The sequence below is a fragment of the Perca fluviatilis genome, chromosome 20, assembly GCF_010015445.1.
Source record: "Perca fluviatilis chromosome 20, GENO_Pfluv_1.0, whole genome shotgun sequence".
Classification (NCBI taxonomy): domain Eukaryota; kingdom Metazoa; phylum Chordata; class Actinopteri; order Perciformes; family Percidae; genus Perca; species Perca fluviatilis.
The window spans coordinates 19,965,596-19,981,906 of record NC_053131.1 but is presented as its reverse complement, the minus strand read 5'-3'; the positions used below and the strand labels follow the sequence as shown (position 1 = coordinate 19,981,906).

The 16,311-nt window shown below is 42.0% G+C and overlaps 1 protein-coding gene across 1 annotated transcript in view; it reads left to right on the top strand.

Annotated features, from left to right (window-relative positions):
• Positions 1-1,162: 1,162 nt before the first annotated feature.
• LOC120549845 (fibroblast growth factor receptor-like 1) overlaps positions 1,163-16,311 on the top strand; it is a 30,632-nt gene continuing 15,483 nt past the window's right edge. Inside the window, exons 1-2 of the mRNA XM_039787018.1 lie at positions 1,163-1,482; positions 2,208-2,303. Of these exons, the coding sequence (XP_039642952.1) occupies positions 2,219-2,303 (85 nt within the window). The 5' untranslated portion in view covers positions 1,163-1,482; positions 2,208-2,218. The remainder of the gene's footprint in view (positions 1,483-2,207; positions 2,304-16,311) is intronic.

The window sequence follows — 16,311 nt, the reverse complement described above, 5'->3', positions numbered from 1 at the left end:
AATCGTTTTTACACTGCGTTGTTTCAGTTGAGTACCGTTTTTTATTTGAATATTGACTGACTGAATGCGCACCAGAGATGCACATTTACAACCTAAAGCTTTTTTTAGTTGCTATTTGTCAGTTTTTCCTGCCACTTGAGTAGGCAGTGTGTGCCTACTCATCAGATGAGCAACATCCTGCTTAACTGAATTTCTGAGTTTTGTGGGGAGCTAGAGTGACACATTATTAGAGCTTCAGAGTTTTCAACATAGAAATGGGAAAACGGTTGTTAAATGCCCTCTGTGGCTCTGGAGGGAGCTTTCCAAAGTAACCTTGTCTTATCTTGGCTAGGTGGTGTGTCTTAACCAAACATGGAGGGTCAATGAAAAATATGCTATTGGTTGTGTTAATGGGAAGTGTAGGATCCAGCTTTTTTTATGCTTGAGAAAAAAAATCTAGAGAATAAAAGTCAGGATGTCTCAGCCTCTGCTGCTTTGAATTTGAATGTTAATGTTATCCATATCTTGGAAAAAATGCTGTAGTAAATGCAAGATACAGGAAACCTTTCTTGTCAGAGACTCCAAAATTCAGTATTGAATTAGAGGCAAAAAAACAGCAGTCGGACACCTATATGCTGCTAACATATAACGAGTGAGGGGGAATCTGATTGATTGTAGGAACCGATCTGGTACACATAGGGACCAATAGGTGGCAGCACTTGTTCATGGCGTTGTATTAAAATGGTATTTGGTCATATAGCACAGGGAGATACAGTACTGAACCATATATCTTAATTTATTTTCCCTTAAATATCGAAAATGTTGTATTCCAGACGTGGTTTCAGTAGTAATTTACAACGTCTGAAGATAATACTTTAATAATAAGGTGGAGATGTGATCGAGTCTGTGATGCCCAGCAGTAGATCATTACATTAATTTACTGCGTAAAGTTCTTTTAATCTCCAATATGAGAGTAGCACCTAATAACCTCCCTGACATAGCAATATGGACTTAATTTTACAGAGATATTTGTGTGCTATACTATAATCTCTACAGCCGTCTTTTCTCTCTTTTCTTGTACATCAAGCCGACAGCGGTGAAGGGCTTTGTGATGAAGAGGTGAGTGTGGGTGAGAGAGAAAGAGTTAAACGTGTCCGGCCTCTGCAGGCTGTGATTGGCCCGCAGCTGCAGCGCTGGGACGGACAAGTCTCCGCTCTATGCGCACTGTGGAAAAGTCACTTGGTGGACGAAGCGGACTACACACAGGACTACGTTTTTAAAAATTAGCATATGAGACTTTTATTGTGATATTTGGCAGTATCCGGTTTTATTCCGCCTTTGAATCCGTTATTTTATCTTTGAGACAAGCGTGTGCTGGTCTGTTAGAGGTCGGTGAAAAGTCGTCACTGTCACTTTTGATTCATGGACTCAACACGAACTTTACCTAAAAGCATTTCTGTCAAGAGGCTGACACAGCATTGACTTCATTCATTGAATATCCAGGTATGTTATCGACATATTTATACTTGCATTTCCTCTATTTTGTTTTTAAAGTTTTGCTATTTTTTATTTGCAGTCTTAGCTAACGTTACCAGGGCTACAACAAGTGAGCAGCATCAGTGATATTTTACTGTATGCAAAGATAAACTCGCTAAAACAGACGTTTTCATGAACAGTTTGCTGTTCAAGACCTCTGTTAGCTATTTGAATACATAGCCGACAGATACATAACTGTGATATTACATTAAACAGGACTTATGAAACTTAACAAGGACCCTAAAAGTATGTGAACCCCAACGTAAAAGCCCAGATAGACCCCCCAACCGGAGTGTCTGACTGTAGCTACTGAATAATCACTCTCACACATTATGTGATACTGCTAACGAATTATTTATTCTCATGGAATTTATATTGGGTTTGTTTTTTAATATTGACATTAAACTTGCTTTTGGGGGTCCATTTTAGACCCCACAATGTCCCAGGAGTCTAGTTTGGGAACCACTGTGGTCAACTTTGTCAAGCTAGAAAAAGTATTTTAGTTTGAGTTATTGAGCTTCTATTAAAATAGTAGTAGTACTTATGTATGTCATAATGTTATTTAAGACTTTCTTTTAAATCATAGTATGTGAAATTGGCTTAAACAACAAAGATTTTTTTCTAAATCCTCTGATAGCCCCATTGAGAATAATAAGCATACACCCTGTGTCACTGTGTCATTTGTCTTTCAGATTGAGGGGACATGAAGTTGTCTTTGGACAGTATGGGCGGCCTGAAGTTTGTGCTGTTCATCTTTGAGGCTGTTTTATTGACCGACTGTGCAAGAGGTAAGATCTGCTCCATTCATGGCTTATTATATCTCAAGTTGACTGGCTGGTTTCTTGTGCATGAAGAAAGTCTCGGTTGGCTCTTAACGTGTTCATGCAGCGAAGTATGAGACGGAAAACTAAGAACTAAAAAATCTCTAAAGAGAGCCCAAAATCAACACAGGGCAGGGGAATGAATAAGGGCAAGCCAACCCCTACCCCTAGTGTGTGTGTGTGTGTATGTGTGTGTGTGTGTGTGTGTGTGTGCACACACATTCACACACACACACACACACACATTCACACACACACACACACACACACACACATTCACTACAGCTAAACCAAACAAACATCATCCATCAGCTTCCCAGGGTGAAAGAACACAAGTCAGTGTAAGAGTCAAGCTCTCCCGCGGCTGGCTAAGGGACTGTCTCACATCAGCCTAGTGTACATGTGTTATTATGCGTGCACACATGCATGTGTGTGTTCCTGGCCGAAACACTGAGTGGCGAGTGGGAGACCTCAGTCTAACCACATTTCACTGCACTCTTCATTGTGCCAGTAGTATTGATAATGTGCTTTATTAAGACAACTCACAGTAAGCTTGTCAACAAGCCATGAATAACTGTCAAGGCAATTTCTATGATTTCATCCTCCATCACTGACTACTGAACCATGTCCGATGCAATCCAGTGGCATGAGTCGAAGACTTGAAACTACACTTTAATGGGAGAAATCTGAAAGCCAGACACATTTCCCCGGAAGACCATGCACTGGCAAAACAGGCAGGCTATATAGTGCTCTGTTTCTGCTCCAGTTCAGCATGGAAGTGAATTTAAGAGGCGTCTGATAGGTACAATACCTGCATGTGGCTATCGGGGCTCAAGGTAGAGGGGGCAGGAGGGGGTTGGCGGCAGTTTAGAGGAGAGATTAGATCTGTAGGTCTGCAGACAATGCCTTATTCACAGCATGGCAGCCGTGCCTTCACGGCACGACCAAAGTAAACAAGACGTGAAGGCTAAATAAGATTAGACAGGCAATTTTGTATGTTTACAGATTAACAGATGTCAGTGAAGGGCAATCCGATGGGATGGTAGAGAGTGAAGGTCCAATGGATTTAATGGCAGACAAAAGGAAGGATTTACAGCCTGTTTTTCATAATTTTTCTGAGTGGTTGCAGATTGAAACATCAGCAGATATGTAGCTGGCAGTGAGATGATTTTAAATGATGCTTGACAATCTGTGAAGTAAATATTCCACAGTTCTCCCAGCAGCAGCAGTGATACAGTGAGTTCTGTCCAAATACAACAGCTTGACTCTGACAACCTGTGAAATACAGTCGGGGGATTTTGACTCGAAACTTGCGCTTTTATAGTGCAGCTAAGGCCAAAAAAGCTGTAAAACTCTTCCTGTAAAACGTAACAATGTATAATGACATCTTTGACAAATGTAAATTAAATTATAAAGGACAGGCCCCCGTTGACTTTTGTGTAAAACCGTAAAAACACATTGGAAGTGTTACATTACTGCTGTTATTGAAACATTTAAAGCAACCCACCAGAAGACGGTAAGTTTGGGTGAACGATTTTAAGCCTGTTGCTGTCAGTCATCGGGCGACATCTGACCCTGGACCCCCTACACACACACACACACACACACACACGCACACACACAGACACAAACATGGACCCTCCCTCTCTCCACTGCTACGACTTTGCGACTGGCCAAGCAAGAATTATTTCTTAAGACCCCCCTCAGAACCCCCTCACTTCCTCCGTCCCAGCGCCTTCTTTCCTCCCCCTCTGGTGCTCGGCCACCCCCAGCAGCCGCAGGAGGTGCTCAGTGATGTGTCCCAGTAGAGCCTCTAATGTGGTGACAGGCCAGGGGACCACTGGGCTCCACTAACTGAGGAATGCAGCAGCCTGGACATATGGATCTGCAGAAATGCACCCTGGGAGAAAGAGAGAGGCACCAGGTGTCTCTGTTATGCACCAGGACTAGCTAACAATGAATGAATACACACACACACACACTGAATGTTACTGTTTTGATGCATTTTAATTAGAAACAGGCATCAAATACAGTTGTGCTTATTCATGCATGTATGTGACTCTGCTTTTTATCCTGTTTTCTAACACCACTCACATGTTTGCTTCACCTCTGGAGCAGCCTTGTGAATTTCAGAGCATGCAAACTGTTCTGCAACCCCGTTGGAAAATATACATTTTATAGCAGGGTTACATCATGGTTTCATAATAAGAAGGCACTATGAGATAAATTGTATGCCAAGGGCTTTTAAAATCACAAGGCTGTTTGGCTCCCAGACAGTTTTCCATTTCCTTTAGCAGTAATGAGGCTAGTTTCTCAGTAACCAAATGCCCCAAAGTCTTCTTAATTTTTTTTAAATAGCTCCTGAATATTAAGAAGGTGTAACCGTGATGTGCTGGCTTGTAGGCCAAGCTGGGGAGGGGGAGAATTGAGCTTGGCTGTGCTGTTGTGTAGCATTTTTTATTTATTTTTTTATTTTACAATCCTTGCTCAACTCCTACTTTAATGCTCCATTTTGGTATTCAAAATAAAATCAGTTTCATGTTACGCTTTGTTTTTCAGCCCACATCAGTAGAACTCGAACAAAGTCAAACATCTCTGGTCTTCTACTTCTACTTCAACTCTAATCTGTCTGACTGTTCAACACATCACCTCAAATTTTCTGTTTTCCAAACCAGACACTGCCTGCCACCCTTCTTACACACGTCCCCTTTCTTTTTCCCTGCTTCTCTCTGCATTTCCTCCCATTTATTACCAGTGTAAAGTCGAAGGAAGTAAGTTAAGTTAATGTGCTGTCGTTAAAACAAGGCATGAGCTGACCTCTCGGCTCTTCGTACCCCCTATTTACTGAGTCTGGGTCAATTTGTGGAGAACAATGGAGGGATTATTATGTGTGGTGGTCCCCCAGGTTGGACAGGGCAGCAGTAATTCATTTTAAACACTCCTCATCCCTGTAGACCAGACTTATTTGCCATCTATTAGAACTCACAGTAGATGAGGGACTCTCGCTACCAAGGCGCTTCCATTTAGAGGTGCGTGAGAAGAAGTTACTAGAGTGAATGAGTGCTGCTTTCGTGCGTCTGAATATATGCACGTGTTTTATTAAGCAGGCTGAAATTACCCTTAGAAAGTCATGATAATGAGAGATCCAAGGCACAGGGCAATTTGGAAAACCTCAGAGGTATACCAACAACTGCTACCCCCTCAACCTCTTTCTCCTCTAAACAAGATGGAAATAATATTCCTCCTGCTACGATCCCTCTGTTTCTGTCACGGAAATAATGTTACCACCATTCTAGCAATCCATGTTCCCAATCTATCAGCACACACTGCTGACCGTGTCAGTTCAGGAGGAAACATTCGTTAAAAGGAATGTGTCAGACTTCACCCCTCCAAGGGGAAAGAAAGGAAAGGGCTGTAGCTGTGATAAGTAGTCATAATGGAGGTCAGTTGGTGTTTACTTTAGCAGGGTCATATAATCCCTGGGAGCAACACTCTCCTCATTGACTGACTTTAATGGCCACTTCAATTAGCATTCATGTGGAATTTCAACAAGGCATTGTCCACTTTCAGTGTTTGTCATTTTCAGCTGTATGCTAATGCTTCAATGCACATGAGGATCATTTTATTTAATTTTTTTTTTCATTTTAAGAAAATCCTATTGAGTCATACAAAGGTTTGTATATGTACAATGCTCATTAGTTTGTTTGGGCAGTTGGCTCTGGGAGTGTTTTTAGACCACACACACTCTTCCTGCTGGCTGAATGGATTTGGGTTCAGTTAAGTAGAATTCCTTTTGTTATCGTTAACCTTCGCAAAACCCATGGAGCTGCTTACAAAGTGCACGCTGAGGTGCCAGGCGGATACTATTCAGATGATAATGAACTTTATGCGCTTGCCTAGTCTGACTTGCAGGATTTACCAGATGTATGAATAACAGATTTTTGTTAATTGACAGCTGTTTGGTGTTAAATAGCCTAATCATCTGATGATACTGGACACTGTTTAGACTCCACAGTTCAGGCTGCTGTGTTACATCCCTGGCCAGAGAGAGTGTGGACTGAATGTCTGGAAGCGAGCCTGTAGGTGGGGGTGAGGGTCCGCCCCAATGGAACCTTACAAGTGACCTTACAATAACATTTCAGCTCCACAGTGGGAAGTGTTTGTCTTGGGCAACCCCTCTTTCTAAGCCTCCTTCATTTCTCCCGTCCAGCTCTGTTTTCTCTTTTTCTTTTGAGCAGTCAAGTCATGGAGAGAGACGCCCCCCTCCTCCTCTTCTATCTCCCACCTCCTCACCGTTTTGTGCTCCACAGCTGTTCACTTAGTCACTTTTGTGAAATGATGAGATTCCAATTGCTCTCCTCTTTCACCCCTGAACAGGAGACGCCGGTTTTGTTTTCCTGTAGATTTGAACTTGTAGATTTATGATTCAGACCATGAGTCTACATACAGCTGCAGGCAGGTAGTGCAGAAATTGAAACTTTTCTTCCTCTTTTCTTTCTTCTGCCTGCTTCTCAAGTCTTTTCTCTAGCATTGGCTCCTTGTTCTTCTGCCCTCTCCTTGGTGTTGAGCAACCTTGTGAAAAAAACCTACAAAACATGTACCAAGACAACCCTTTGTTATATCAGGAAAACATATCTGTATTGTATGTATGTTGATGGTGGCCTTGAGGATGTTGCTTGGACTGAGCAGGCTTGGACAAGTTCAACAGTTGTCATTGTGATGTTAGTGAATAAAAGGCTGATTTGATTTACTGCAGAAATATTATCTGCCCATTTTACTGTATGTGGTTCTTTGCTGTACTTGCCACAGCCTGCTAGAGTCAGTGCTGACTTATCAGAATACCAAATCAGGCAGCCAGGAGGTACCTGTTGCATATAATTTGGTGATGAGCTTCCTCTCTTATTTATTTTTTTACCTCTCTGTGCTAAGTCTTTAGTTGTTTTCCTTATGTTCATGATTTTGGGAAGTAGTTGTGTGTAAGTCATTGTATATTCTTCTTTATAAGTCGTTTATAATCTAAAATCAGACATCGTTGAAACATTGAAAGGATTTTGAAAGTTTTTGCTGTCTTTGTTTTTCTGCTATCTTCTCCTGTCTCTGGGGGTTTCATTAGAAATCACTTGTTGTTCTGACAAACCCTTTACTAACACACACACACACACACACACACACACACACACACCAACCCTGCCGTTCTGCAGTTAAAAGGTTGATTGAAAGTTATGGTAGTGGCAATAGCGATGGCTGGCTGAGCCTGAAGAAAGCCGATCCAGGGGACAGCTGGGATAACGAGCTCTGAATGAGGCTTCCACTGCCTTGGCCTCACAGCCCTGGACCCTCCTTCCAGTTTCTTCCATCCTCCCCTCCTCGATCCTCCTCCTTCAGTTCACCTCTGATGAGCTTCAATGAGACCCCACATGGCTTGGTGGCTTTTTCACTTCCACTTTGTTTTTCATTAGCGATTCTTTTGAGCGACCTCGGAAATTCTTTCTGCATTGTCCCCATTGCTTCTGGTTATAAAGACTCTGGTCTGGGCGATTGCTTGTCACAGTACGTCAAAATAGGAGTTTTCATTGCGAGCGGGTAGGCTGTCATGATGGAATTTGTTTGCACCCATTTCCAGCAGCAGCAGTCTCTCTCAACACTAGAGGTGAGGAGGCAAAGAGGCCCTGATTTTTTTATTCAGGGCACTGGAAAAACATGTCCCCGCTTTGACTCAGAGAGTGGAATGGGACAAGGGAGGAAAAATCATTTCAGGAGCAAAGAGTATAATATGTCATATTTTATAGCAGGGCTACTGCTATCCCAGACTGGAATTCTGCACCATGCAGTGAAACTGATTTGATTTCCTCATGCACGGGGATGTGAGTTTGGGCTTTGGATCAGCCTCCAGCCTGGATGTACTTGGAGTTAGAGGCTTGGCAGATGGGGGCACTACTCCATTTATACAGTTATTCTGTGTCTATATTGAATATTCGCTGAACTGACTGAGTTTTTTTTAGCCATGCTAGCGGCTGCACTTGTCCGTGGGTTTGTAAGTCGGTTTCACTTTGTTAACTATTTCATGGATTTTAATGAAATGTGGCCTGAACTTTCTTGTAGTGCCACCATGATGTTGACATATGTGTTTTCGAGTTAAATATCTTTTGGACTTTAGGGTAAATTGCAATGAAATGTGGTGCAGATATTCAGTCCAGAGAGGTTGAATTCAAATGACTTTAAAGATCGTCTAACTTTTCTTCTAGCGCCACCAGCAGGTCAAATGTCTTCAGTGAAATATCTCAACATCTAATAAGGGGATTCAATGATGTAACAGAAGTCCTTGCAACAGAACATTTATTCTGGTCATCAGCCACCTGTTCCTGTGCAGGTCACCTTGATAAAAGGACTACTGTAGCGCTCAGTGTGGACAGTTGATTAACACAGAGAGACAGCCAGACTGGCAGACAGAGATTGATAGAGGGCAGTGACCTTTGTACAGCTGGGTAGTAAGGTGAACTGGGAAAGCACTGAACAAATTGTCACTGTGAAAGGGCGAGTACCACATCGTAATGACAGGCTCAACAGCTCCACGGTGACAGATTGATTTCAGACAATATTCCTGGATTGTCAAGAGGCCCCATTGCTGTCAGTGAGAGCTTTGCCAGTTCCTCCACCCGTCCGTCTGACTCGCCTAGTCTCTCCCTCCTTCTCCCACTTTGTCTCGTCTCTGTCTCACCCGCCTTTCTCTTTCCCTCACCCGCTCCTCTCCTAGCCTCTCCCTCCCTCCTGGTCCGTTCTGAATCGCTCCATTCTGCCCAAACACTCCTGCTACATCGCAGTCTGTCAGTGGCCCCCTCTTGAAAAGACCTTGTTGACAAAAGCGCTGGTGTAAAGCGCTTCCCAGTGTCATGGAGATTGGCTGATCCTCAGACTGTACGCTGGTGTAGGGTTCCTGGAGACAGAGAAATGAGGGGCACTCTATGCCAGGCTTGGCCATCATCGTCATCATCATCACACAGATGTGACCACAACACACGCACAACATACACACTGTAGACACGCATTGGTCCGCCGGTGACAGCATGTCTGGCTCAAAACGGTCTTGTTTACAGCCTCTGTGCTTCTCCGCCAGTCATTAGAACACCAGACCAACACAGAGCAACGGTGGCTCCACTTAATAAGACATCTGTATGTCATTCAGCACCTCCAGACTGGACTCTGACTGTGTCAATTGTACATAATGAGCCAAACGCAGGTTGGGTATTTTTTCCCACTTTGGAATGCAGGAAAGTTGAATAAGGAGGTGGCAGGATGCCCCTCACTGTTGTCTGATAGAGCCCATGAAACAACATAAAAAGAGCTCTTGTTATGAGAAGATGGTGTAACATGCCGTCAGGGTTTATTGTCCAGATAGAGTGCCAATACTTTGTAGAACAGACAGCACATCGAAAATCTTCAACCTTCTGATTTAGGTAAACTCTTTGTACGGCTGCTCGTCTTACTCAACATTTAACATTGTAAAATGTAAGTTTTTTTAGATGAAAAAGGGTTTTGTAGAGAATTATGTTTATATTCCTCGAAGAAAGTATTAAGTATTGGCTCTGAAACTTGGGTGTCATATCAGCACTGTCTTACTCTGTTTTCATACATGTTCAGTATTTCACAAGAAAAAGCAACAGATTTGAGAAACCTTACCATAATTTTGTTTAAAAGTAAGATTTTCATCTTTCATCAATTTAATCATTAACCACTTGGATCGCTCTTAGATTTATTGTGGGATCCATTTGAGGGTCCCAAATTTCCAGGTCTAGGGAAAACAATAGAATATTGAGTTGCATAGTTGTTGTTTTTTCTACTTCCCTGTTTGTCTCACAACCCCTCAGGTAGATGTTCGGTTCCACCACTACTCTTTAAACTTTAACACTCTTTGTTTTTGTGGCATGAGGACTACAGTATAGACTTTCTTTCAGAAAATGTTTGTGTGTGTTTTAGAGAGAGAATAAGAGACAATACACAGGTGGTCCAGAGCAGCCAAACACGTGCGAGCATTCACACAATGTCCCTTTCGATGCCAAGTGGTCGGTCCATCTCCAAAAATGAGACAGACGGTAATAAACAGGTGCTCGTTGGTGCCTTGCTCTGTACTGGAGAGAGAGAGGTCTGTTTGAGTGTGTCATGTGGCTGAGGCTGAGCCCGGGCCAGGGAGTGGGGTGTGAGATTGTTGGCATTCCTGGATACTGCCGCCTGGACCCACCTAATCCCCCTTCACTCCCCCATGCAGCCCTCCTCTCCTTATGAGCTGTGTGTTAAAGGAGGCCTCTCTGCCATCTTAGCCTCTGCTCCCTGCCACTCTCTAAATCAACCATCCTCTTTTTAACCCTCACTCTACTTTTCCTTGGCTTGATTTTCTTTCTCTCCCGTCTCTCTGACCCCTCTTTCTCTGTCTCTGTTTGTCACTCTATCTGGCCTTTCTCTGCCTTCCCAGTCTCCCTCCTGTTGCCTCTTCCCTGATAAGTGGCCCTAAGGACACACTCAGCCCCTGTGTGTGCACCGGGCCTTAGCCTAATGGAGTGAGATAAAGCGACTAGAGTGCCACTCACTGTGCGCTTTTTATGACAAGGCAAGACCAGTAAATTACTGATTCACATTTGCATGAAAAGTTATGCCACTGAATTAGTGTATTTACTAAATATATTATTTTATTTGTATGTACCATTCCCTCAGAAACCAATTGATTGAATGTTGTGTGGTGTCTTATATTGATATTTTTTGATTGGATACTTCTCATTGTCAGTCAATCAACAGTTACTTCATAACATTTGATCATTTACATATTCAATAATTTAATCAATTATCTTAGTTATTTTATTTCCTTTTTGAAATTTTTATCGAGTAAATCTTTAAAAAAAAACTTTCACAAATAAATATATAATTTCATTTATACAAAAGTCTCAGGAACAGCTGAGCATCACACCTTTTAGCGAATGTTATTCAAACAGGAGTAAATCGTACATTTGTTGGGGACATTTGATGCACTAGTGACTGTTCATGACAGCAGGATGGTGCATGTGGTATGATTTAAGCTAAACTACAGTGCCCATGTTCATGGTAATGAAACGACATATCACCTAGTGTATTTTTAATAGTTTTTGGACAACAACAGACATTTATGACACAGAGGAATACTTTTGTAGCATACATTCAGTGTTGGTTTTGTTTTTTGTTGACAATAAGAAAGATTTTAAATATTGCCAGATGTAATCTTAAAAAACACATGGGAAACAATAACATAAATTGCAAAATAAATCGAGTAGAAGAGAAGACTGAATCAAACTCTCCCACTCACTCCAGTAGAGACAACGATAGTCAAGTACTGGCATGTATCAGAAGGCTCTTAAAAGGTAATATTATTAATAATAATAACCCAAAATAGTGATCACTTACTTACTAACTTAGAAAATACCCAACTCTCTGCACAGTGGTAGACCAGGTAAAAAAATGTAAAAGCAGGCTATAAACTGTTCCAGCAACTGGTATGCACTATCCAGTAATAAGACAAAATGGCCACTCCAAAAACATTATATGAAAGGCCTCTATTAATTCAAGTTAAGGACTTTCCATAAGAACTCTGTACTTTTCCAGGCTTGTGGAAGTATGTACAAGTAGGGAGTCCTTAGGGAAATCCTGAATGAAAAGGGGCTTTTCATATGATCAAAGTATCAATAAGTTATAAAACGGAGGATTTCTCCCAGGATATGGTTAGCTGAGGCAGTAAGCCACTTGGATTTGTATGTGTCTTGTCAGTTTAGTGAGTAGATAACCTAAACAATAATCACACTTACTAAATGTATGGCATTTGCATTTTCTTGAAGGTAATTTTTTTTATAATATTAGAAGGTTTGTTTTTTATTTACAAACAAATAAATATTTCTGTCTCACTGATTTATGTTGGGTGGAGCTACAGATGACAGTAAGTCTACAAACACACATGCTGCTTTTTTTCTCTGACAGAGGCAGCTGGAGCCGGGAGAAGGCAGTCAAGTTTAATGAAATATAGCAGCTTAGAGTTCAAAGGCTCCACAGTAGGGCCTGTTAAGGGTAGGCCGCGTGATGGAGATGTTTCCAGAAGCTTTATGACGCTGGAGTAATTTCTCTCTGTTTCTTTCCTGTTCTTTTGATGAGGGGTCGGCAGGAGCCTGTTGTTCGAGGGCCATTAGTGAAGGAAGCAGATTCACTGCAAACAAGCAGCGATTTTATTCCAGTGACTCTGCTTTAATCAGATGGATCGCCTGGAGCATCTTATTCTCTTTACCTCTTTCTTTATATTCCACCCCCTCCCGCTGTTTCTCTAGTCCCTCATGTCACCCAATAGCTCCTCCTGTACCATTCCCACCACCGAAGCAGTTGCTATTCAGCCCACATCAGATGGTGCCGAAGAAAGAGCCATTGTCCCGGCTGGTCTTACCCCGCTCTTATCTATTGATTGGAAAGCCGAGAGGGGAAAATAAAAGGTATTGATTACCATACTGGGTGAAGTTGCTGGGCAGGACGTCTGGAGGGGTAAGAAAAGACGACATTCTTCACCCTCGGCTGCCCTGCTGCTGTCAGAACAGCCTCCACTGCCACTCTACATGTTCCGTCCCCTTTTACCCTGTCACTGCTCCCCTACCTCACCTCACCTCCTTTCTTGATTTGCCAAAGTGCCCCCCCCTCACTGTTTTATGCCGATTTTTATCTCTGCTTGTGAAATGTATAGCCAAGCGCAGCAGTAGGCTCTGAACAGAAGCTCTGGCCTTTCACACACTCCCCGAGCTGCGGAGTCCGCCTCACCTCTCGCCTTCACCCAACCTCTCTAGTCTCAAGTAAAGTCACTGACTCTGGATTTGGTTTCAAGCTTTCATGTAGTTTTTTAGTTCCCTCTCGTGTTACTTAAACTCAACTTACTTTTTTTCCATTCATATTGTTGATTTGTATTATATAAGTGCTCATGATGTTTTATGAGATGCATGATAGAATATTTTCCTGAAAGCACAGGCTACATTAAACTTCCTCCCTTATGTTAGAGGTCTGTCTGCTCTTGTATGGTCTGCTGAGCTTACACAGTGCTGCTGAGTAGGAGGATGCATTCTCCAGCTTCTATCTGTCTCTCTGCCTCTTATCCTTTATGTAAATATTGCATATTGAAGGCACATTCACTCAGATCAGTGTTTATCTAAGAAATTAATCACTACAGTCTGGCAGTGTGCAAAAACCTTTTGATGTACAAGAAATTCTTGGAGTTGGCTGAAGATTAAGGACCAAATCCTTTTTATTAGATGATGTTTACAGTGTTGTTTGAACTATATCCTGTATTGGGCAGACGGTGTTGCATGCATTATCAAGTTCTCATTGCGGTTGGTTCAGTTCCAGGTGTTCACTATTGGAGCGGCTGTCAGCAGCAAGCCAACCCTTTATTGACATGTTTGTAATGACTAGAAAGACCAAAGCACTTTGCATGGGAAGAAAAATGCATGTACACATCATTACAAATCCACAGGTGTTTTGTAAAAGAGAAAATAAATGAGGAGAGAGGTGCCAGCACATCTGAACATTGCTCAAGTCTGGCAGCCTTTGTAGTCTTTTTTTAATGTATTCCTTCTTCCTAGCATATTTCCCTCCACGGATGCCTGCACCTTAGATCAGCAGTTCATTAACCCGCTCACAAGGTTTTGTAAAAATGGCTATATTTAGTCTAAATCACAAGAATGCCTCTTATTGAATGTGCCCCTTTCTCTTAAAATAATCCATCACCAAATTGAGCAAAGAAAAACAGAGCTAATTCTGAGAGTCGCCAGGCCTCCTCCTCCTCTTCCTGCACTATGAAAGATTCCATTCACACATGGAGCTTGGCTATAATAAGGAGCACCGTACCAACGCTGCAATATGGTCATGTGTATCATTTTCCATTTACAGAGCAGCTAACAACTCTAACAATTTGAGTAAATACTCTGAAACTCTCACCAGTTTGTCATAAATCGGTAGATTTCCATTCATCACAGCCTCCTTAGAGGACCTTAATGCTTAGTTCAGCAACACAGCAGAGAGCCTCAGAAGACTGAAGCTTAAACAGCAGTGAAAAGTGCAGCTATGTATCTTACAATCAAGCGGATAAGGCAACAATTTTTCTCACAATTGGATTTTCTTTTACAGAGGGCCTCTGTGTGTAGTATCTGAGCTTTCAACTCCAAGGTTAAGAGAACCTGTCCCTGAGAGGGAGGAGGAGGAGGAGGAGGAGGAGGAGGAGCAGGAGAGTCCTTACTAAAGAAAGGATGGTGGTCATGCACACAGCACAAATAGTTATTAAGTTATTCAGGCAATGTCCTTGATTTCAGTACCTTTTCATGCCTTGTTTTTCAAAAGGACTTCAAAGGTTTTTTAAGAGCGGAGATGAAGGGAGGAAATCATTCATTGCACATTCCTTGCACTTGGAGCACCGTCCAAAGTCATCTGGAGTAGTTCTGAATAACCTAAGTTCAAGATCACATAGACCTTTATCACAATTAAAGGAATAGTTCGATTCATTTTGGGAAATACGCTTGCTTTTGTATGTTTTGATTCCCCCGAGAATTAGCTAGATGGAGCGTGGTATCGACCTTCTCAGTTAACTCAAGAGAGCGAACATGCCTATTCCCCAAAATGTTGAACTATTCTTTTAAATGATTAATAACAATCACATGGCAAAATGAAAAAGCATCTTTAAAGACATTGCAGTCTACCAAACAAGCAAATCTAGCCAAAGTTTCACTGCACCACCAACATAAAGCCATCTGATCATATAAACGAAAAACACTTTAGTGTTAAGAAGCTTAAAAAGACATTTACAGAAGGATCTCCAGTAGAAGGAAGGGGTTGAGTGTACAATAAGTGGCAAATGCCCTGCAAACAACACTGCAGATGGGTTTTGTAGTGCACTGTTGTATGTTTTAACGAATGTAAAAGAGAATTCAGAGGTCCCCGTGTCTCTTTTCATTTTTTTGGGAAGAATATAACTCTCAAGAAATGTCCTTCCAGTTTTTAGAAATCTTTGTTTGACAGAAGCAGTGCCTATGCTGGGTCAATGTGTTTTGACATTTTGCCTTAGCTAAACCTTTGACATGAATCACGCCTTGTTTTTCTAAGTCAGTCCCCTCCATTAATCCAGAAGGAGCACATGGCTGAGTGGCTTGTGTCACCATTAGTCCGGAGAGATAACTGAAGCCTATTTGTTCAAGATTTGGCAGAAATGTATTTGTGTTTTTACAAGGCGATTCGGCCTTTTAGGATCAATTCAGTCCATATGAGCTCCAGCAGCCCAAAGCCAACGCTGTGACCTGTTTGTGTTGCTTTGAGTCTGTAGAGTCAGAAACTGAACAGTGAGCGCCTCTGTTCGGCTTTCCTGGTAGCAGAGGAGTGAGATATGGGCCAGCTGACAACAGCCCAAAAAACTGTGGTCGCGTTTTCTCCACAGACATAAACAATGACACTTCCAATTTCCTGTTCATGCTGTGGACCAGAAAAGGCCATCCACAGTGAGGAAGGAAAACTCCGAGTTTGTATGTGTGTGTCTGTGTGTTTATGCATGGTTGAGAAAGACAGAAACAAAAAAGGAAGGAGGCTTCACGCTTTTTTTACGTTCACAGGTGTCACTTTTTCCCTACTGAGTTTTTTGGCATGACTTATAAATCATTCTTTTTATATATATATATATATATATATATATATATATATATATATATATATATAGAAAATATGAGTGAGTCCATAATTTTTTGCATCGAAGGTCACCAGCCCAGCAGTCCAGGGGTCTCATTTATAAATGTGGCGTACGCACAAAATGGGGCTGAAAATGTGCGTACGCCACTTCCCACGCAAAGGTTGTGATTTATAAAAAAAAAAAAACTTGACGGGAGAATGTGCGGTCCTCCACGCAAACTCTGACCCATGCGTACACACATTTTGGAGACAATGGGGAATT